This window comes from Doryrhamphus excisus, chromosome 20, assembly GCF_030265055.1.
Source record: "Doryrhamphus excisus isolate RoL2022-K1 chromosome 20, RoL_Dexc_1.0, whole genome shotgun sequence".
NCBI lineage: Eukaryota > Metazoa > Chordata > Actinopteri > Syngnathiformes > Syngnathidae > Doryrhamphus > Doryrhamphus excisus.
The window spans coordinates 9,472,635-9,495,827 of record NC_080485.1 but is presented as its reverse complement, the minus strand read 5'-3'; the positions used below and the strand labels follow the sequence as shown (position 1 = coordinate 9,495,827).

The 23,193-nt window shown below is 40.9% G+C and overlaps 2 protein-coding genes across 4 annotated transcripts; one reads left to right on the top strand and one right to left on the bottom strand.

The window, feature by feature from the left end:
• The first annotated feature begins 422 nt into the window (after positions 1–422).
• Positions 423–14,540, top strand: LOC131107763 (E3 ubiquitin-protein ligase TRIM8-like). Of its 3 annotated transcripts, none has more exons than XM_058058048.1 (7): positions 423–758; positions 2,368–2,961; positions 9,850–9,945; positions 10,231–10,464; positions 11,491–11,522; positions 11,603–11,718; positions 11,788–14,540. In XM_058058048.1, exons 1-7 carry the CDS (start codon positions 666–668, stop codon positions 12,333–12,335), a joined length of 1,713 nt encoding a protein of 570 aa, XP_057914031.1. In that variant the 5' UTR covers positions 423–665; the 3' UTR covers positions 12,336–14,540. The 3 variants fall into 3 exon arrangements, with proteins under 3 accessions (XP_057914031.1, XP_057914032.1, XP_057914033.1); XM_058058049.1 differs by having other exon boundaries at positions 433–801; positions 11,788–14,538; XM_058058050.1 differs by lacking the exon at positions 423–758 and adding an exon at positions 1,043–1,205.
• Positions 14,541–18,324: 3,784 nt separating this feature from the next.
• npm3 (nucleophosmin/nucleoplasmin, 3) lies at positions 18,325–22,030 on the bottom strand. Its single transcript, XM_058058057.1, has 5 exons — positions 21,856–22,030; positions 21,597–21,682; positions 21,410–21,529; positions 20,256–20,349; positions 18,325–19,249 (listed from the first exon to the last, which is right to left on the bottom strand). Exons 1-5 carry the CDS (start codon positions 21,926–21,928, stop codon positions 19,056–19,058), a joined length of 567 nt encoding a protein of 188 aa, XP_057914040.1. The 5' UTR covers positions 21,929–22,030; the 3' UTR covers positions 18,325–19,055.
• Between the last annotated feature and the right edge of the window lie 1,163 nt (positions 22,031–23,193).

The window sequence follows — 23,193 nt, the reverse complement described above, 5'->3', positions numbered from 1 at the left end:
TTTCATGGACAAGATTATGCTAATATAGTTAAACATGCTGATGTTTGAGTCTGTTTGGAATTCTACTCTAATTTCTGCAGAAATGTTTGTAAATATAAAATCTAGGTTCATCCTTCAAGCCCACACCAAAAATGGACAAGATCATTTTCCCCCAGCGACTGAAGGTAAATATGTTTGTTTTGTTGACGTGTGTATATAAATTTAGTTAAACCCCCAGCGATGAATACATAGTGTAGATTGTGACAATAATTATGACCTAAATTCAAATGTTATCCTTATTAAAGCAATTCGTCATTGGTCAGCAGTTTATATCATGAACACCAATTTAACTGCTGAATGAAAATAATGTTTATTAGCTTTATGTTGCGCTCAGAACTTTATTCCCTTTTATTTGATGGGGCCCCGGGGGGGCCTCAGCTCTAAAAGTAATTGCTGCTGACTCCCAGCCTGCTGGCTCCTCCTCTGGGCTTCTCCCCTCCCCGTGTATGTATCAACTCTGACGGGTCACGTTAGCAGAGTGGGCCGGTCTGCGTGGACGCGCGGAGCTCCCTTCCGACGACTTTTCCTTTTGGCTTCGACATACCTTTGACGGTTCTTCGGCTAAATAAACACCAAATAGTGGCAACGGGTTATTTCACAAACGACACAATCCCGGTGCTAAGTGAATGATCGCTACACCGGGGCTCGCCGCCTACTCGGACGCCGAGGATCAGGCTCATCGCGGGGCTTGGACGACGAGAGGTCCCTCTCTGTGGAAGGTGCGCTGGAGTGGTTGCGGATGATATGGAAAAGAAATAGTTGGTAGGCTACGTGGCTTGATTTTGTTTCATTGGTGAGAATTCCAACTGTTATGGTCGCGTACAGGAAGCAGAAATGTGGTGTTACAATACAGTGTCTGCGTAGCTCAGCATGACATTTCTGCTTTTGAAGCAAGTTGACACTTTTTTTTCTCCTTTCTATAACGCCTCTGCTGGGGTTGCCTTATGACAATTGACACACAACAAACACACGTTCTATTACCTGAATGGCGTTCAAGATTATATTATCATAACAATTTAAAGCTCTTAAAGGTGTTTCGATTACTTTTTTTTTTTAAATTACGAACCACCTGCTAAATTTATATCACTGGAACGTTCACGTTATAGCATTCTATTGTATTGTGTGTTACCTGGATAGTTTATTTCTGTCCATCCTTTAAATTCACAGTGAGTGTTTCTATTACTGTTTATGCAATTGCAGGGATGGATAGTTTGCATCCTTTAAATTCACCAGTGGAAAATTGGAATTACTGGGATTTATTGGCATTCTATTGTGGGTCACATACCACCCTGTAAATTTTCATTACTGTATTGACGTCTATTTATGTTCTAATGTGGGTCATATCATATTTTTTTTACATTTCACCCTTGTAATTTGCATTACTGGGACGTATTGACATGCTATTGTCTTACATGATTTTTGTTTTCACCTTCCACCCTTTAAATTCACATTATTGGCATCATTTTTTACATACTCCCCTTTAAATTCACATTATTGGCATCCGTCTTTGTTCTATTGTGGGTTACCTGGATAGTCTTATAGTCTACCCCAGTGGTCTCAAACAGGCGGCCCGTGGGCCAAATGTGGCCCGCAGGACACTACTTTGAGGCCCTCGCCTTGATATGAAAGTTTAATGTTAGTGCGGCCCGCGCAAGTTTGATATGGATGCTGTATGGTATCATGTACCCAGAAAAAAATATTACGTTTGATTAATGTTCATGTTAAAGGTTAAATAACTGTTAATAGTTATCCTCCCTATCCGTGTGGAAGTGGTAAGTTTTTGGCTTTTTAAGTTTAAAGGAAATAACTTGGAGGCTACCGTTTAGGTCACTAGATCTCTAGTTTGCAAGTTAGCATGTGTCTCAAGACCCTGCAGTTGCGCAATATGTTGTAAATAAAAAAAGAGTATAAATGTGACTATAGTCGTGTTTTGTCATGTCTACAGGGCTCTAATAATGCTTTGTTAATTTTAATCTGAAAAAAATAATTTACCCACCAACTATATGTGGTTTCTTAAGTTTTTATTATTTGCCGTTTTATTATGATTATTATATTTATTTATTACTGATTGATTTATTGTCTTTATTCTTGATTTGTTTATTTATTTTTCATCTTATTTTGTGCAGAAAACTATTCTGTTGTTTTACGTTGGTTTACCTAAATAGTTTCCAACCATCCACCCTCTTAATTAGCTTTTCTGGAAGCCTCTTGAGCTTCTGTTCCATCTACTTGGAGCACAATGGTAATAGCATTGTACGCATAATATTAGTATGTCTATAGTTCATGGCACTATTCCAAGAAAATTATTATTTTCTTGTTTACTTTCAGAGTTTGGACCTAGCTGAAGTCATGGATCTGAGTTGGAGAAACTACTTTGAGGAGGAGCTTCTATGTCCCATCTGCCTGAATGTGTTCGAGGAGCCCATCCAGCTGCAATGCAAACACAACTTCTGCAAAGGTTGCATCTCAGAGGCGTGGGCTAAAGACAGCGGCGCGGGGGTCCGCTGTCCCGAGTGCAACCACGAGTACGAGCAGAAACCTTTACTGGAGAAGAACTTCAAGCTGGCCAAGATCGTGAAGAGGTTCAACGTGTTGGACTCTGAGAAGGCCCCGGCAACTTTGCACTGTGTCCTGTGCAGACGAGGTCCGTCCCTGCCCGTCAGGAAGGTGTGCCTGCGTTGCAAGGAGCCCTGTTGCCAGATGCACGTGCACATGCACCTGCAGCAGCCGTGCGCGGCGCCGGGTCACCTGCTGGTGGATGCGGAGGAGCTGAGCGCCTGGACATGTCCCAGTCACGATGAATACAGGCTGCTCCATTGTGAGGAGGAGCAGGTGGCTCTCTGTGCCTTCTGCTGCATCTCGCACTGCACAGGCAAAAGACACACAGTGTGTGATGTGGACACACAACGCATGCAGATGCAGGTAAACACGACACGTACAAAATGTCACGTCACTCATAGCTTTTAACCTTGGCTGTGTTGCCTTTTGCATCAGCTCAACAGCTTTCATACAATGTGCAACCATTGAAAGTGATAAGCTGCAAGGTTAGGAGGACATACAGTTTGTTTACAGTAGGTGCTCTGATCACAAGGAAGCAAATACGCACTAGTATTGGGTACCCAAGCAAAATGTGACTTTCTACTTGGTGGAGAAATGCTTGTTGGCAAGCACAGATGTCCAACGTTTCTTGCAGTTGGTCACCAATGTCACACATTGAGCCACTCCTCTTTACAGATTCTCTTCAAATCCTGAGGGTTTCTAGGCTGTCACTTGGCAACTCATATGATTCGCTCCCTACACAGATTTTGTATAGGATTACGGTACTGAGACTGGTTAGGCTATGCCAAGATCTTAGTACACTTCTTTTTGAACCACTCCTTTGCTGCCTTGGTCGTATGTTTTGGGCCACTGTCATACTGGAAGACCCGCCCGTGTATGACCCATTTTCAGTGTTCTGGTTGAGGCCAGGAGGTTCACAGCCCTGTTCATCAACAGTTCTCTAATCAAGAGAAACCGCCCCAAAGCAGGATGGTTTCACCTCTAGTAAGGATGGTGTTCTTGGGGTCATATTGGCCTTTTATCCAGTATTTCCCACCTTGTACATTTGAAGACAAAGCGCTTAGCCATCCTTTCATATTCTATACCCCACATCTTGCCCTAAGTCACCTGAGATAGGCATTTTTGTGATGCAAATATATTATGCTTTTGAGAAGCGAAATTCTTTACTTAACTGTTCCCAGCAACTACCTCAGCACTGAATTCCGACAAGAATTCATCTCAGGACATAAAGTGGGGAGTGAGTGGCTGTTGACGGACTTCACTGTTTATGGGGGTGTCATACAACTTAATGTCAAAAAACTATCCAAACTATCTCTTTAATCTTCCATATGACCCTGAACATATACAAGACATATTGGACAAATAATTCATTCATTAATTTTCTCATGAGGATCAGGGGGGGTGCTGGAGCCTATCCCAGCTATCTTCGGGCGAGAGGTGGGGACACCCTGGACTGGTCGCCAGCCAATCACAGGGCACATATAGACAAACACTCACATTCATACCTATGGACAATTTGGAGTCGCCAATTAACCTAGCATGGTTTTGGAATGTGGGAGGAAATCGGAGTACCTGGAGAGAACCCACGCATGAACGGGGAGAACATGCAGAGATGGCCGAGGGTGGAATTGAACTCGGGTCTCCTAGCTGTGAGGCCTGCGCACTAACCACTCATCCGCCCTGCAGCCCTTGGATAAATAATCTGCATCACATAAGGCCAAAGCGTCTTTCTGGCTTGAGAATCAGGTTGGTTTTAGTATGTGACCTATATTTGCGCTCGTTCCTGATGGGAAAGTCACAGGCGCACACAAAGTTCTAAATTAGATGTCTTCGGCGCAAACTGTTGCAAAGCTATTATTGGGACAAAAGATGTCTGTTCAGCCTTTTTCCACAGCTGCTCACCGCAGATGCATGCACACACCCACCCATCTTTCTATTCTTTCACAGCTGTATGTGCTAAACGGTAAACTGATCCGGCCAGGATTCACTGCTCCCGGCTCTTCCCATATTAACACTGTCCACACCAGACTCAGTGTGTGCTGATGAGGTTACATTCTACAAAGTTAGTCTTTTTTGTCACTTTGTCAAAGTAATAGGAGTGAATCCATGTAATTCGGTCGTCCTACACGTACGGAGCTGTGGTCTATTTTGGTAGAAAACCTTTTAGATTCCCTTGGCAACTGTGTTGTTGCTTTTGGGATAAACAAAGATGGAAATACCAATGTGACTATGTTCATATCTTTGGTTATCTTTGGCTCAGTGGCTCTCAAAGGAGACTTTGAGAGTAGCCTGCTGGTGATTTAGATACAAGAAAGGACGAGCAATAAAAGACTAATGTCATCCCAGGGACAGATGGAGGAGGAGTCCTCCCACGCAACCTCACCTTGCTTTTCTCAGCAGGAAACTCATTGGAATTTGTTGCACTTTCTTGCATGTGCGCTGCAATGAAATCTGTCTGTGAGGCCTGTTGCTTGACATCACAAGTGGGGAATAGCTCTCCGCTGATTGTGAAAGAGGCTCTCTGTTCATTGAGGACTCCTCATTTGAACATGAGCTTCCTGGCAATCCGTGTCTGTGCGGATGCTTTAATAGGACAGTGCGGAAAGTGACCATTGTAGGATGTAATCTTGATAAAGATAGGTTTTCACACTGCCTGTAGATGGGATCAGAAACCAGAGAGTTCCACTTGTGGCGCTCTTTCAAGCACTTAACAACACAAAAGGGAACTGCAGGAAATGGGAAGACACAGAGAGGCTGTTCCCATATTGTGATGTCAACTCTTTCTCCCTTATTTACATATACAAGAGTCTATACGGTACTAAAGGTGTGTAGCACCAACGTGCCAACACGAGTCGGATATCAAAGCCACAGTTGCTTCGAATGCTGTCTTATCAGTGTGGGAAGACACAATTTATAATGTTTGTGCAACGAAGTAACCCATACTAAGGTACTGTATGGCAATTTTTCTGGTTCTGTCATTGGCAGAGTTCATAGGGCTCAATCACTTTGCCACTGGCTAATGTTTATAAACGCATATACTGTTGTTTGCCTGTCACAACCACTAAAACAGGGGTCTCAAACTCAATTTACTTGGGGGCCACTGGAGCTAGGGTCTGGGCAAGGCTGGGCCGCATCATTTAAAAAAAAAAACAAACAAAAAAAACCGCATTTATTAAAAACAGAAAAATGAATAAACTTTGCTTTGGTTCTGATTTTCTACAAGAAAAGCTATGATAATACTGTTCTCAAATATCTTAATTTTTATTTTTCTACACAAAATAAGATGAAAAATAAATAAACAAATCAAGAATAAAGAAAATCAATCAATCAGTAATAAATATAATAATAATAATAAAACAGCAAATAATAAAAACTTAAGAAACCACATATAGTTGGTGGGTAGACAAATTATTTTTTTCAGATTAAAATTAACAGTATTAACAGTTATTTAACCTTTAACATGAACATGAATCAAACGTAATAATTTTTTCTGGGTACATGATACCATACAGCATCCATATCAAACTTGCGCGGGCCACACTAACATTAAACTTTCATATCAAGGCGGGGGCCCAAACTAGCGTCCTGCGGGCCACATTTGGCCCGCGGGCCGCGTGTTTGAGACCCCTGCACTAGAATGTTCAAAAATGAAACTCCAGGAATTGTGAGACAAGTTTATTCATGCAAATTAAACACTACTCTGTAGGGCTGTGTACTGTAGCTAGCGCAGCTAAAGTATGTCCTTCCAGATTGAGGAGCCACACTTCTGAGTTACTAGTCTTTACCTACATGATGGCAAATAATCTACATTTCTTATAAATGTCATTATCACTGGAGTACTGGAGGACTAGCTAAGCTAAGACGGAGATACCATGCTAACCACTAAGTGAACTTGAATGTCAAGTAACAAAAACAAAACAAAATTGCTTAGTAAACTGCAGACATATTACAATGCAGAGCAACCAGCCATGAACAGGAAATTAGGAAGGAGATTAAAAAAGTTGGAGTGAGAATATTACAGAGCAACTATACTGTGATTGCAGATGTCCAAAACTGGAAATGACTGAATAACCTACAACCTGTTGTGTTTTTAATTATTCCATTATTCCAATTTTTATGCCATGTAATATACAGTCCTGCTCCAAATATTAAGACCAGTTAGAATTTACATTTTGCACAATTGGATCTTGAAGAAGTTCTGAATAAGTTTTGAATAAGCAACTTATTGCAATGAAGTTATTCACACTGTCATGATCTCTTGATGGCAAAGGCAAAAAAAGCTTTTTCTTTTTGAATGTGGTCTTATTGTTGAGCTTCAGTGCACCATTGCTGCTGAGGTTGGATGTAGTAAGACATTTGTTTGAAACTTCTTCAAAGATCCTGACAGTTATGGAACAAAAAAAGTCAGGAGAAACCGGTTGGCTGTCTGTCAAGGCACAGGACAAACCTCTCGGCTCAAATGAAGGTTGTTACCGGTGCCGAGTGCAGTCCAATAACAATCAGACAGCAACAAAAAAGAACAAAAAAAACGCCTTCAAAGGGTTCTTCTCCTTCAATGCCACACAATTGCACAAGAGCACCAAACATGGGACAATGAAAAGTGGAATGTAACCTTGATGGTTCCGATGGCTTCCAATGTTACTGGCATGACAAGGCGATCACACTTCAGATGTTTGCCACGCAACACAGTGGAGGGGGCGCCATCATGATCTGGGGTGTCTTTTTTTCTTTAATGGGACCATGGAGCATCAGGTTGTGCAGGGGCGTCAAATGGCAGTTGGTCATGTGGACATTTTGCATTTTGTAGTTCACAAGGCCCACTTGACAAAGCACTTTTCCCCGAGAAACAACATCACTCTTTAGGACAGATTAACAACCTATTGCAGTTACAGTTGTTTGTTTTTTTATGATGAATTAGTTATTCAAAATAGTTTCCATTTCTTCTTCTTTTTGTTTTTTTTAACTTAGAAGCTCCTTAGAGAAGATCCAACAGTGCAAAATGTAAATTCTTGCAGATTTTCAACTGGTCTTAACATTTTGATCAGGAGTGTATATTTTTATTACAAAAACCTACAAAATATATCACAATATATTTAGTCCACTATTATTCTGTATTTCATACAAAAAATGCAATGTTGCCATTGCTCTCAGAGCTCAACCAGGGGTTGCAGGGGTGCTGGAGCCTATCCCAGCTGTCGTAGGGCGAGAGGGGGGGTACACCCTGGACTGTTCGCCAGCCAATCACAGGGCACATATAGACAAACAACCATTCACACTCACATTCATACCTATGGACAATTTGGAGTCGCCAATTAACCTAGCATGTTTTTGGAATGTGGGAGGAAACCGGAGTACCCGGAGAAAAAACACACATGCACGGGGAGAACATGCAAACTCCACATAGAGATGGCCGAAGGTAGAATCGAACTCGGGTCTCCTAGCTGTGTGGCCTGCGCGTTAAGCTGTACGACTTCATGTTCCATTAAAAATAGATAAATAAAACACTGTTGACAATTTGCATTTTTGTCTTGGTAATCGCAACCAATGGATTAATGCAACTCCTTCTTATTGGCCGTCCTCGTATGTAGTATAACTGGCCAGTAAAATTGCACTACAGTAAGCGTACTGTTAAAAAGAATATATATTTTGTATTGGATCTCATTTGATTGTGCATGGGTGTTGCTATAATGTTCAGTACATATTATTTATCATTGACTACTTTGCTTTAATCTTGTTTGTCTAATTACATTTGATTTCAAACAGCGAATCACATGGTGGAAAAGCTCTCGTCATCACTAAGGATGAGTTGCAGTGTTGTTCTAGTGGAGTCTAGTGGCCAGCCGCTTGTTGTCGGTAGCTGAAGAGGCCCGGTTGCTGTGATACCACAAAGTAGCTGTGCTGAAAACCGTTCGCTGGAGACCAAAGGAATGTCCTCATTCTCTTGACATTTTTGCTCCCAACTTTCTCTCTCTTGCTTACGGATTACATGTCTCACTGTCATTCAGCACTATTCCTCTCAGGCCCCCGGGGGTCCGCACACAGATATGACAGTGTGTTTTGCTGCCGCAGAGGCTAATGCAAACAACGGGAGCGGGATGCATGTGGCGAGAGGAGAAAGCAGAGAGGGGCTAGTGAGAGTGTCTCCTCCCCCACATGCACATTAGATAATCCAGCAGGCTTTGTTGCCTTGAGCGCAGGCTTCCTCTTAGTTTGTGCACAAGTGGCTTTTCCATGCACAACCAATCTCATTAAAGGGCACCCGTGCCCTCCAATACTCCCTGTCATCAATCAACCTCAGACTGTACATTGATTTCCATCTGCAGCACTAAATGGTGAAGGATTCTATTTAGTTCTTTGACCCCCTGTGGGACTCTGTGTACTACACACAGGAAGTGGGACGGCTCCCAACAGTGGACAGCTGGGGTCAGGTGGATTTGTGCAGTTGTCAGTGTTCTCATAGATGAATGTTTGCTGTTGTGCCTGCCAGCACTTGCTTCCTCTGTCCGCTCTGGATTTTGGAGGAGGTTGTGATGTGACTCACAGGCTTACACCAGGCAGCACTGCTCGGTTCACAGCACTTGGGTTCCACTGGAAAAACTACCATAGCGCTTTTTGTGGTACTCCAATCAGAGGGTTGATTTTGCATTGGGGGTCAAATGCAGCTGTGCAAACCCAACAGATGACATGTTGAAAAAAGCTTGTAATTTTTTTTTCAATATGTATTTTGGGTACTGAAGGTAATATGTATAAATAATACACTTTTTACTTTAGCCTTTGTGCTTTTTTTTTGAGTAATTTTCTTTGTTTGTCTGACTTTGACAGTTCTTTCTTCCAGTCTTTTTTCTCCTGCGTGAGGCAGCAGAATCCTGCACGCCAAGTTGCCACCTATTTTATTTTTTATGTCTTATGAAATCAACCTAGCAACAACAGGTTGCACAAGCATGTGATGTCACCAGAAAAAAAAACGTTGTATTTAGTAGGTTATTATACCAGTTTTTCCTGGTACGGTCTGTGAAGTGTTGGAGAGAGAATCGTGACTTCAGCACAACGGCATTGGTATCGACAGTAACAGAGTCGATGTGAAGTGACCTGCACACCTCACAAACAGTAGAAACGCAATGATCTATAACAGGGTCGACTGTTCCAAACCAGTATGTGTTGAACGGAGCACGACTGTAATACTTACAAAGTTGTGTCCTGTTTTTTGTCTTTGTCCACCTTATTCATCTCCTGTTTGTCATCTCTCTACAGGCCGTGCTAATGAGGCAGCAAGACAGACTGGAGGGTCGTGTTCAGAACATCGATGAGCACATTACCAAGCTGGAGTCTGACAAGACGCTGATGAAGGTACACTACATTGCATACTGCTTAAGATCCTATACGGACACAATAGTCAACATCGTCACAAGTGGATTTACAGTACTAGTTTGTTCTGCTGTTAAGACATTTGCACGATGTTGAAAATGTTATTTTAGAGTGGATTGGATTGGACATTGGATTATGTCTATAGACTGATAACAGAATCAAATAAATAAATGATTAAACAAAGTTTGTCCACAATGAATCTTAATGAAACTGACTTGCAGCAGTTTGCGGTGCAGTGTTGTAAATCAACATCACTACTGTCTACAGGATGCAGTGTCAGACCTGAAGGAGCAAGTCCGAGACCAGTACCAAAGGATGCACGCCTTGCTTGAAGCCAAACAGTGTGAAACTATGCAGATGTTGGAGAGAGCCTGCAGCTCGTATGCAAGGAAACACTCCCAGCAGGTTTTACAGCTCAGTGAGAGGCGGCAACAGGCGGAAAAACTCCTCAGTTCGGTGCAAGCCTTTTTTCAAAGAGCAGACAACATCAACTTCATGAAGGTGCCCCTCCTCTTTCATCAAAGCAAGACATAAAGGAATGTAGCTTTGGCACTGACTGTCTCATTTGATGTTACTCAGTGAAGCCGCACATCCAGACACGATCTCATTTGCATATTTACTTCAAACGCCAACACAATTCAACAAATGATGGTGTCAGGTGATTGCAGTAATAAACTCCACTCAGGCTAGAATGAACCGGTTTAATCAAACCTACTTCATATATAATTATTTAGAACTTTGTCTCGATTTCACCGTATCGTATTCATTCTAATTCTATATGTCAGACATTATCCAATTGTATCGTAACTCTTCGTTAGCTGATTAAAAATAATCATTTATTCAAAATAATTACTGAAAAACATGTTTGTGCACTTAGTCGCAATAGTGCGGTTTGATTATTGCTCCCTCGCCATAGGGAATTTACAGAAATTAATTCCTGAATAAATGGTTGCTGTTTAGTGGTAGATGATGGTCTATTAGTCGAAACCCATTGAAATACAAGTGATATGTGGTATTCTGGCCACTAGGTGGCAGTAAGGTAAACTTTACCTTAAAACTGACATGATAGAGTGACAAAAAAAGGTTCTCCTCCCATTCTGTGTGGAAGTGGTAAGGTTTTTGGCTTCTTAGGTTTAGAAGAAATGAATTCAAGCGTAACTGGTTAGCTTGCTACCTTGTTAGTGAGCAGCCATCTTGAGTCTCTACAGCATAAGAGTTGCACAGTGTTATAAACAATGAATAATACAAGTGTAAAGGCGACGACAGGCGTGTTCATCGCTAAAGGGCTCTAATAATGTTAAAAAACGTATGAAGAGAGCCATAAACAGGTTTTCTATGTTATAATTACTAAAATAGTAAATTTATTCATATGGAATCCTATATCATGGAAATGAATTTATTGCGACCAGGTCCAGAACCAATTAACCGCTATAAACAAGGGATGACTGTATTTTTATATATAAAATGCTGACGTATATATCAAACCTTTAACCACCAGTCTTGACTTCTGTGTCTTTTCTTTTCCAGAACACAAAACCCTACCAACTACTAATGGACAGGTAAGTTTTTGTAGGGTTTTTTTTTCATTTTTGCTTTCTGTTCAGTTGCATTTGTTTCAAGTTTGACTTTGCCATTTTAGGTCAAATTCACAGCTCAACAGTGCCGTGCCGCCACTCTCAGTGGGCCAAATCAACTCTCATCATTTGTTCTCAGGCCTCTCGACGCAGGAGAAGAATTTGCGCAAAATACTAGAGGGTAGGGCAGAATTCACATTTGTCTGTCTTTGTATTTAACTTAATCCTGCTTTTTTCCCCACATTGTCAGAACCTGTCAATGAGGCATCCATTCTTGAGATAGTCCCTACACACCTCAGCTCTGTTGGCGCCCGCTCAGGACTCAATAAGAGGAAATATGGCATGGCTTTTGTGGAGAGTAACACGGAAAACTCCACTTCCCAGCATCCCCCGCCTTTGCTCTACAGCAACAAAAAGCCTCTTTTGTCTGAACACAGCCAGCGTAATTCAAATATGTTCCCCGCTGAAGGCCAAGGCCACGGTCGCTTCCTGGATGGTTCGGCCCAACACTCAGGGCCCGTTTTCCCGGCACACCTCCAGGGCGGAGGCACGTCCCAACAGGCCGTATATGAGGGGAGGAAAGTCCTGATGTGCACTCTGAACAACTGCTGCTGCTCCAGGCCTGCAGCTGCTCGATCACACTCCCACTACCCAACACACGACACCTTCGCCCCCATTGCCTCTCAGGAGTTTGGCACCCTCCCTGCCAGCCAACCCCTGCAGCATTTATCCATGAGGCACCATGACTATTATGGCCTGTACAGCCAGTCTTCAACCAAGCATTACGGGACCAAGTAACAATCGTACTATCAACATCACCATTAATGACATCATCATTTTGGATTCTAAATGCGCTTACTGCACAATTCATTAAGATCGATAAGATTTTATTTAGCTCGTATATTGAATCAGATGTGCAAATGTACCTAATGAAGTGGCCTGCTAATATGTCCTCGTCCCATCTACAGCTCACTTGGACAACATGCCTGGGAATAATAATGCAGATAATATAGTCTTAAATCAATATAATCTATCAACTGTATCTTAAAGAAAATACATTCCCCCTCCAAAAAAAGGACTAAAGAGAAATCAGTGCCTAAAAGACTTCCCCTGCTCTTATTTTGACTTATTTCCTGTTTGCTGGTGAAGGCATGCAAGGAAGCTTGTATGCACTCCAGAGTCCAAGTGGCTTTAAACAAACACTGGACCACACATGCTTGTCAATATTTTACTACATTTGTAAAGGCTTTAATAAACCACAAAACGGTGAAAATATGAAATCAACTCTGTATTGATGTGATTCCTTATAGTGTTTTAACATGAGTTACAGTATCTCATAAAAGTGAGTACACCCTTTACATTACAACAAGTATTTGTATTACTTTTTGAGGCACTATGCTATCGAAATTAAATGTTAATATTATTTAATGTAGCCAGTGTATACCTTGAATAGCAGTATAGATTTACTATTAGGGATGGGTACCAAATTCTGGCATTGCTACCGAGTACTGATTTATGTAAAATGAAGTGGTACCATGTTTTGGTACCTAAATGCATTCTTTGGACTGTCAATACATTCACATGCACTAATAAAAACATACAGGAATTGGCTAAAAAAAAAACTATTTTGAAAATGCAGGTTGACACCTTAATTGAGATCTTCACTAGGTTCGTGGGCCCTAGTGAGATTCAGATTCAATTCAGAAAACTTTATTTATCCCCAAAGTGGGCAATTCATTTGTAGAGGATAAGCAGCATAGAAAATGGATGGACGGACTACGTTTGTGGGTATGCTAGAGCGAGAGGCGGGGTACATCTTGGACTGGTCGCCAGCCAATCACAGGGCACATATAGACAAACAACCATTCACACTCACATTCATACCTATGGACAATTTGGAGTATCCAATTAATCTAACATGCATATTTTTTGGAATAAGTAAGCAAAGGGGCGAACATGCAAACTCCACACAGAGATGATCCACAAGCAATAATGAATATATATCAAGAAATGAGTGTGTCAAATAGAAAAATAAACACACACAAAAGCACTGCAAATTGGTACTGTTAAGTACCGACACAGGTTACCAGGTACCCGTCATTGGTACCGTATCCATTCAAATGTGAAAGATATCTATCCCTATTTACTATCTACTTAAAATAAGTCAAGACACAGCCATTATCGTGTAAATAACTGGCAACACAAGTGAGTACCATGATAATTGTGTCTTGCTTTGGTGGTAGTGTCATGGTTTGGGGCTGCATGAATGCTACCGGCAACACTGTGTGACTTTGTGAAGTAGCGCATGAACCCCTTTCCTTGGGAAATGTATGGCAGTTTTACCAACAGACTAAGCCCAGACTCCTCCAAGATGACAAGTACCATGCTGAGGAAGCCTATGGTGAAAGTGATGCAGTGGCACAGTACTTGGCATGTCTCCAGACCTAAACCTAATTGAACAACCTCAAACGGAAAGAAGGAAGGACGGGAGGAAGATGGGGGAGTGCTAGGTTTCTAACATCCACCGTCTCCACCGGTGATGTCATCATGGAAGCGTGAAAGAGGATTCCAGTAACAACCTTTGCAGCTCTGGTGAATTCCATAAATGGACACAATCTGGAAGTGTTATATTTCTATAGTATTGTCCAATGAGAGTGCATAATAAAATGGTGGCTGAAATGAGGAGTCTTAATATTTTTTAACAAAGCACTGGGCCGCATAAGAAACTCCACCCTGAAACATTTAAGCAACATTTAAGTGCATGAGGAGAAGCTGCACAGAGAATGAATGAACATTCAAGGAAACAAAACAAAAATAAAACAAACAAGAATGCTAATCAGTTCTCTTCCACTTCCATGTCCACATCCGGCTCTCTGGCAAAACCATCCCTCTTTGTCTCATTATTGGAGGTGCTTGTCAAGTTATGTCGGAGTGTGGGAATAACTGATGAGACGTACAGACCCCCTCCAAGCCCTACCCTCCACCGTCTCTCCCGGGGTATCATTTACCAGGGCTCATTGCTGGAAGAGGAGGAGGGGCAGAGTGCCGGTTGATCTAGGCGTAGACTTTTTAATGAGGGCTGCAATAGTACACTCATCTACTTATCTGTCACTCACACTCCTTTCATCATCACCCCCACCATACAGTGATGGGGGCGGGGTGGAGGACCACAAGAGGGGAGGAGAAAAAGAGTGACGAGAGCACGAGACACCCATCACTTATTTATGGGTTCTAAAATGTTCTCTTTCACCCTTTAATCCTTCCACCCATTCAAATTCAAGTAAGTGGATGTGAAGATTCTCTTGATTGGAACATGTTCCCCTTCTAGCCCTGAATACTGTGTGTGTGTGTGTCTATTAATATATATATATACATACACACATATATATGTACTGTATATAGAGCCAGAGGAGTAGGCGGCGCTGATTTGGTTACAGTGTGACATCAGTCTGACACTTATTGTGTACGTGCACGTGAGCCTATTAGCATTCCTCTTGTGTACCGTTCCTCCTGTGTGCGCTATTAATAAAACATACAGTAGATATTCAGAGAGGCCATGTTGTATTTTTTTTTCATTTAAATGGCAAGGTACATGTTTCTTTGAAATGTCCAGTTGTGCATTCATTTGTCATTATTTTTGTATCATTTTCTGAATGTAAAATAATATTTATCGCCTATAGAATGTGTTTTGTGTGAACATTTTTGGGTGTCTGGAACGGATTAAGTGGATTTAGATTATTTTCTATGGAAAAACTTGCTTTGGTTAGAGGCAGTTTTGGTTTGGTTTTTTTAAGTGCATTTATTATTGGAATTCATAAGATGATTTTACATTTTAATTATTCATTCATTTATTCATTTTTCTACCGCTTTTTCCTCACGAGGGTCGCGGGGGTGCTGGAGCCTATCCCAACTGACTTTGGGCGAGAGGCTTGGTACACCCTGGACTGGTCGCCAGCCAATCACAGGACACATTTAGACAAACAACCATTCACACTCACATTCATACCTATGGACAATTTGGAGTCGCCAATTAACCTGGCATGTTTTTTGGAATGTGGGAGGAAACCGGAGTACCCGGAGAAAACCCACGCATGCAGAACATGCAAACTCCACATAGAGATGGCCGAGGGTGGAATTGAACCCTGGTCTTACATTTTAATTATTTCACATATATTTATTTGGTTATATATGTATTTCATTTTGGCACAAATAGCCCATATAGTATTCCAGCCAAAATGGGAGCTACATGCTAATAATAAATAAGGGGCAACGTTCATTCACTAGCCCATAATAAACAGAAGAGAGACACATGCAGGTTTTTATTGCATTGCAGGCTTCATATCACATGATGTTCTCTTCTCACAGTAATGAGCTGCAGGGTAGGAGTCGAACCTCACAGCATGCGTATGTGTGTGTGTTTGTGTTTGGGTTGGGCCGCCTTGTCTGGGCTTGGTGCGAGTCAAATCCTGTTGTGCAAATGAATGTGTGCTCAGGTGTCAGCGTGCAATCAGCTATCCTGTGTTATCTCACGTGTGTATGTGTGTGTGTGTGTGTGTGTGTGCACACTTTGAGGTTATGCATACAGTAAAGGGTGATGCACTTGACAGCTGTGTTGTGTAGTGGCAGGTGTGTTGGGGCTCCATATGAATGAGCACTTAGATGCCTCGCCTGCAGCAGGGTGTGCGTGTGTGCATTGGGTCAGCCGTTACTATGAAGAAGTGTCAGCTGTTGTGCAGCTGCTGTTTGTGAGACTTAGCCCATGGCATCTTCTTCTAACATGCATGCGATTACCAACCATTTACAGTATGTCAGCACCTGCTCATGTAAACATTATATGTAAGACACTATATAGACAACCGTTTAGCCACATGGTTACTGCAAAATGGAAGACAATATCGATTTTGGGGAGTGTGTGCAGGAATTTCTGTGTATTCATCCAGAAGAACATTTGTGGGGTCACTGACCTGAGAGAAGGTCCTGCTGGCTTGTCATCTCTGCTCTAGTTCATCCCCAAAGGTGTGATGAACAGTGTTCCACACCAAACTCTCTCAAGCAAAGCTCCTTCCCATGAAAAGGGTGAATAGGTGTTAATTTAAACATTCATACATCAGATAAATTCAAACGTTTATATACTTACCAGGACACCCGCACCAGACACTGCTAAGGTCCAAACTCTGCCCACAATAAGAAGAAAACATATATGAGAAAATACAAACATATACACACTGTAGGAAATGGTCACTTCAGGAGAAGTTATTGTGTAACTGGTGTCTCACATGGATCTGCAGTCAGAGTGCAATGCGTTCAAGGTTACAGGAAAACTATGACATTCCTTGTATGCGCAGAGCAGGAAGTATGCAGAATGTCGATTAAGCTCACATTGAGAATGCTAACCTTCATCTGATAAGACCTTTGAAATTCCTGTTGGATTTAAACACACACACACACACTGCAATGTGCGTTAACGTGACTGACATATCAGATTAAAATTAAAAGGCCTTTCAGGGGAGGAAAGCTGTATATGTCATTGAGAGTGAATACAAAGTGGTGCGCTTGAGCCGTCGCTATAGTAACGCTGGGTTTTAATATTGTATTGAAGTGACACCTGTTACACAGAGAGGTGGAAAGTGCATTCAATCAAGGAGTTTTTCAAAACAAATACTTTAAGGTAACGGTGGGTGACTTATTACAAGTATGTGGCCCACACACTGGGTACATTTGTGCTTTAGTACTAAAATACAAGAAGAATCACACTAATTAACTCGTTTTGAAAGACACATTCATAAATGTCCAATCCGCATTACACACCGGGTTGAACCTGCCAGACAAGCAGGGGCTAACGTTAGCTTAGCGATTTTCTAGCTAGCATTTAAAACAAAAGAAAACAAACGTAGTCACAACTTCAAACATATACGAATGTGTCATGTTCCACAACTTAAAAGAAACATACGAATTGCTATTTTATCCTCAACATTTACCTGAAAGGAGAAATGGAAACAATAGTGTTTGCTCAGCTGGTGACCACCAAACTGGTGACTCCCTTCTAAGGGGAGATGCAGCCCAAAGCAATCAATAGCTGACTAACTGATCAGACCTAATCATGATCACAGCTCATGGAGAACACGGAAATGGCACAGAATATGACAAATAAGAAACTAATATAAACCTTTCTGTGATAATTTGCACTACTGCTTTGCTTTTTTAATTGATAGAATAGTGTATATTATGTACAAATGAATTACGGTTACTTTGCTGGCCTTAAGTGTCTTACATTCAACTAATACTGCAAACAAATCCCATATTAAGTACATTCAACAGCAGCTAGTCTGTATAGTAGCCACGCCACATTCACGCCAACGGACACATCATTGGGTACAATACCACCATCTAATGGCAGAAATGCATTTTTTTTCAACAAGACATTTAATACATTGTAATTGCAGGAAAACGTGACAAAAACGAATTAGATGACTGAGGGCCCTCTCTGTGTGGTAGCTGATGGGTTTTTCAACAATGATTGCTTGACCAAGGACTTCTTCAGGGAGATCACCACTCTTTTGGACCATCTCGCATGTTCCCCTGATTTAAATCCTTTGGAGAACATTTGGATGCATGGCAAGGTAAATGGCTATAAGTTCCAGACAGTTTATGCCCTTCATGAAGCTATCTTCACCACTTGGAGCAATGTTCCCAACAGCTTCCTGGGAACACTCGCATCAATTATGCCCAATTTTTGCAGTATAATGGAGCTACTCATTACTGAGAATTTTGTTCTGGTTTGGAGAGCTTTTTGTATTTTTTTTTTTTTTTTGAGCGATCAGGTCTTAAACCTTTGATCAGCTGATAAACAGCCAATTCAAGTTTAATGGGTGTTTTCAATGAAGTGCCCTTCTTGCTTTTGCATATTGTAGCTCTACTTAAAACCTCATTTTTTCAAATGGTCTTAAGACTTTGATCAGGGCTGTATACATCACCTTATCATACCACTTGGTAAAGCCCAAGTTCCACCCGTGGAACTTGTACCAGACAATGGATGATTTGTAAGGCATGTAAACATGTGCATTTCATCAAACATGAAAATGTATTTGGTTGGGGACATTTCTCAATGACGGTTTTAGCATCTATTGTAAATTACAAAATGACAAAGACAACGTTTTTTGTGCTTTCATTAAAGTACAAAATATTTCACATGTATGATTTGACATTCAACATAGAAAAAAACAGTTATCTTCAAGCTACAAAAATGTGACTTGCATTGATAATTCGGCGAATGATCTGAGGAACCCTTCTCGTAACACACAGTGACCTTACTATTACAACGCTATTTTGATTCAACAACTGTGAGTCTCGGGTGTTTCACTGAGTTTAGTCCTTTCGTCCTTAGCTAGCGGCAATTTGAGTGATTCCTCCGGCTGCGTGTTGGGAATATGGGGAAAGTGTTTGGCAGTTTCAGGTGACTTCAACTGTGACCCCTGAATTGTTATTGCCTCATGTAAAGCCTAAATCGCCAATCGAGGGTTACTGTTTCTTTTTTGCTGGTTTTATGGGGCTTATGTCATCTTCCTCCATATCATCCTCATCATCCTCCTCGTCATCATCGTCGTCGTCGTCATCATCATCGTCCTCGTCATCATCATCATCATCGTCGTCGTCGTCGTCATCATCATCATCATCATCCTCTTCTTCCAAGTCGGACTCTTCAATTTCTGAAGCTGGAGGGGAGAGCAGCAAATTGTCAATCACTTCCATCCTGGCTGAAGATTTCATTGGGAATTGATACAACATAAAAAGTTAATTGGTTGCAGACCTGTCCTAGATAAGTGAATTTCATAGACGGCTGCCGCTCATAGCATATAGCAAGCCCCCAAGCTAACGAGTTAGCCTCCAATTTATTTATTAAAAACTTGAGTATTTCAAATGCAGTGGGGAAAGACGATAAAGTAAGAAAAAAAAATACCACTTCCACATGGAATAGGAGAACTTTTTCCCCCGCTCTTTTTTTTTTTCATGCGCAGTGTTAATGTAAAGTAATCTAATGTCATGTCTCCATGTATAACATCTACAAGAGTTGTCTTTCAATATTTTTTGGGCCACAACGAGCCATAGTCAAGCAAAAAACAGCAATCATTTCTATTATTTGTGTGTAAATCATGATTTTATATGAAATATTACATAATTTGTAAAAAACACATCTTATTTTAAGTCAACAATTAGATATTTTGAAATACATCATTTATAATTATAGTTTGGTCCTAATAAAAATACACATTTTGTTCTGTGCACTCATAGGCTACATTTTTATAGTGGTAGATGTTGGCTATTGAAAAAAAAAATAAATAAAAACATACAATTTCTCTGATTATTGCTGTGATTACTTTATGGCATATTAAGAGTTAGCGATTCATTAATCAATTATTTAGTAGCAAACATCTGATGAAATCCAATATTAATTTTCATAAAGCCGGAGGGAATACAAACAAATAAATCACTCAATAAATATGGCGTTGACAGGTTGCATGCAGTGAACTATCATTACCAAATTATAAAGCACTATTTTAATAAAAGGTATGACTGTCGTAAAACAAAAGGTATTTACACAGACCTAGTAACCTAACAATCAGGTCGTCTAATTTGAGACAAGCTAGTTCATACAGTTTTGCTACATTCCAAGTATCCAGTTGAATTTAGTTTGAAAATAAAAGACTGTAACTGCATTACCAATAAGGTGCAGGCCGCTGATGGTAACTGGTCCTGAGCCAGCCTTGAGCCTGATGGTGACTGGTGCTTTGAGCTCAAACTCACCCAAACACACCTGGGGAAAGAATAAAACATTCAAATAGACGTTTTATAACTTTTTTTTCCCTCTCTTGTTGACTGGAAAGGGCATACATGGCAAGAGCTCTGCTGTTCATACTACAAATTGAAATGATTTTGGTGCTTTTAGGACTACAGACCCAAATGCCTGATCCCTACAACGTCTATGTTTTTGCACCAGAGGCTAAACAAGGTGCTCCTGCAACTTCTCACGAATTGTTTCGGCTTGGGATGAATTATAATACCATAAAACGGAGACTACATGGCAGAGGTGCATATGATAAGAGCTGAGACAGTAGAGACAAGAAGACCCTTGCAACAACCTTTGTGAACCACTGCTTTAGAGCCTTGTAGACACGACATAACAACCCTATAACCACCTTTACTCCTATTATTCTTTGTTTGCATCAAATTGCTAATGTGCAAGCTACTGGATCACTACAGGGACAAAAGAAACGGATGCTGCTTTAAACATAGCATACTCATGCTGGCCTGGAGTTAGCCTCCAATTTGAAACCCCAAAATAGGGTTTCCAATTAAGTCGGAAAGAATGGCAAGTAAGTAGCCAAAAACTTACCACTTCCACATGTAATGGGAGAACTTTTTTTCTTAATTACATCATGTCAGACATGCCATGGTTGACTCCATGCAGTGGTGAGGTAATGTCATGTCAAATATGACACCTCAAGACCAGAATACTACATATAACCTGTCTTATTTAAATATTTTTGGAATAAAAAGGTGATCGCTTATTAATAAATGTTTGAAAACCCCCAATATAGAGAGGGAGGAATGTAGCACTGGATCAGCTCGGCCCCATTCCTAGTGCTGAATGCAACATTGAGGCAGGGGTGCCACTAAGAATTCTGGGTCCCATGGGGGAAAAAATATCACATTTGCCACCCTAAGCAGCTCTTTCTACCATTGACCCTTGGAATAGTCCAACCCACCCAACCCCCCCCAAGTACGCTCCCATGCATTTTTTCATACTCCTAATTGGAACACACTAATAACTTGTAAAGGAACAGTAATAACAGTTGATATATAGTACTATTTACCATTGGCAGGCAGCTGATGTGAAGGTTCGCCACTGGCACTGACGTTGTCTTTCCTTGATGGTTCATGGCCGTTACCTCCACCACATTATTCTCCTCCAGGGCACCTTCTCCCAGACATATCTATACAAACCAGACATATTAATATAACCTTTCATATTCTGCTTATTGGAAATAACGGCTAGCATACCGTTCTGAGCTCAATGAAGTGCTCCAGGTCTTCCTCTTCATCTCCTTGGAAGGTGTAAAAAGGTGATTTGGAGGAGAGCTGACAACCTGTAAGTATCAGAATAATAGTTATTTCATTTGAAATGTATACAATAGTTTGAAATTAGAAAGCATGTTGTTTTTTATTACAGATGGAACATGTACAACAAGCCCACGTGCGCGCCAGCAGGTAAGCTAAGCAACAAAACATTATATAAAAAACATAATTTTAAACTCCTTACTGAAAAGGAAGCTCTGTAGCTTTTTTTCACCAGCCAAGCCGCCATCTGAACACTCGTCGTCTGTGAAAGACATCCTGAACACGCGCCGAAATGTGGTGGTGGTTGACAGCGCACGTTTTACCAAGCAGACAAGTTTCTGGAGGGAAGAGAACGTCGCATTTGATCGCGTGTTTGTGACGCAATCAACGCGCGACACGTATTTAAACGTTTTGTCAGCGCCCTCTCTCTGAAATCAAAACATTCACGTGCGTAAATGTAACTCTAAAAATAAACACGAGTGGGAAAGTATAGAGGAAAGAACAAAATACAGTGTTAAATACGTTTTTCACGACAAGGTGACTGATTTCTTTGGAATTTGAAAACAAAGTGAAAATTTATTGTATGAATGTGTATTGTAGTTGTATTGTGGTTAGCTAATTTTGAACGGTTTAGGGTTGTTTTCTTGTAGAGGGGATTCTTTGTAATTACATGTATTTTTGCATTGTTGTATAATATTCTGCCTATTGAGTTGTCTTGTGAAGATTATTCTTTCAAATGTTTTAGATGAGCATCCGTTCATCTTTTTTTTGCCACTTATCCTGACTGGGGTCGGAGGAATGCTGGAGCCTATCCCAGTTGACTTAGTGGGAGAGGCGGGGACTGGTCGCCAGCCAATTGCAGGGCAAGTTTTTATTTAGCTTTATTTAATAAAAATTGCCTACTTAGGGTTGTACTTGTATTGAAGAGGTGACTTTTTGTTTACAAAAATATTATCCAATCTGAACATAACCCACATTACTACACAAAAATAGGGTAATAATTACTAACAGAACTCTTGCATCATAATTTATAAGTTTATTGTCAACCTTATGAATTTTACATACATACAAACTTTACATATGTAAACTGCCCCCTTCTCCCATACACTGGAAAAAGCACAAGGGCCCTTTCAATCCGACCCAGCCCATCAATCAATCAATCGCAAAAAAAACAAACAAACTCTATTTAACACTACTCTGAAAAGTCCACACTGATCTCAGACCTGATGGTGACTTTCTCCACTAAAGGGTGGTATCTGTAGACGAAAGGGTGCGGTAACAAAGCAATCATTTTCCTTCAAGCCAAACACAATGCTTGACACAAGTTTAATAAAGATATACAAAATAATATTACATTTTACATTTGACAGTATTTACTGTCTACAGTAACTGAGTGGCATGTGTCTTCCTCTTGTGCCTTAAAATGAGGTTAAACTGATAACCGACAGGGCAAATCCAATATGCATCATATGAACAAGATGTATGTACTTATTAACACAAAAATTATTGGCAGGGTGAAGGGCAACTGAATACAATCCCC

Excerpts from the sequence above, each read along its gene's own strand:
- LOC131107763 (XM_058058048.1), top strand. The coding sequence starts at position 666 with ATGATCGCTACACCGGGGCTCGCCGCCTACTCGGACGCCGAGGATCAG. Across the intron at positions 759-2,367 it reads GAGGTCCCTCTCTGTGGAAG|AGTTTGGACCTAGCTGAAGT; the intron begins GTGCGCTGGAGT and ends GTTTACTTTCAG. Across the intron at positions 2,962-9,849 it reads CACAACGCATGCAGATGCAG|GCCGTGCTAATGAGGCAGCA; the intron begins GTAAACACGACA and ends ATCTCTCTACAG.
- npm3 (XM_058058057.1), bottom strand. The coding sequence starts at position 21,928 with ATGTCTTTCACAGACGACGAGTGTTCAGATGGCGGCTTGGCTGGTGAA. Across the intron at positions 21,683-21,855 it reads GCTACAGAGCTTCCTTTTCA|GTTGTCAGCTCTCCTCCAAA; the intron begins GTAAGGAGTTTA and ends TGATACTTACAG. Across the intron at positions 19,250-20,255 it reads CAGCGGCCTGCACCTTATTG|CTTCAGAAATTGAAGAGTCC; the intron begins GTAATGCAGTTA and ends TCTCCCCTCCAG.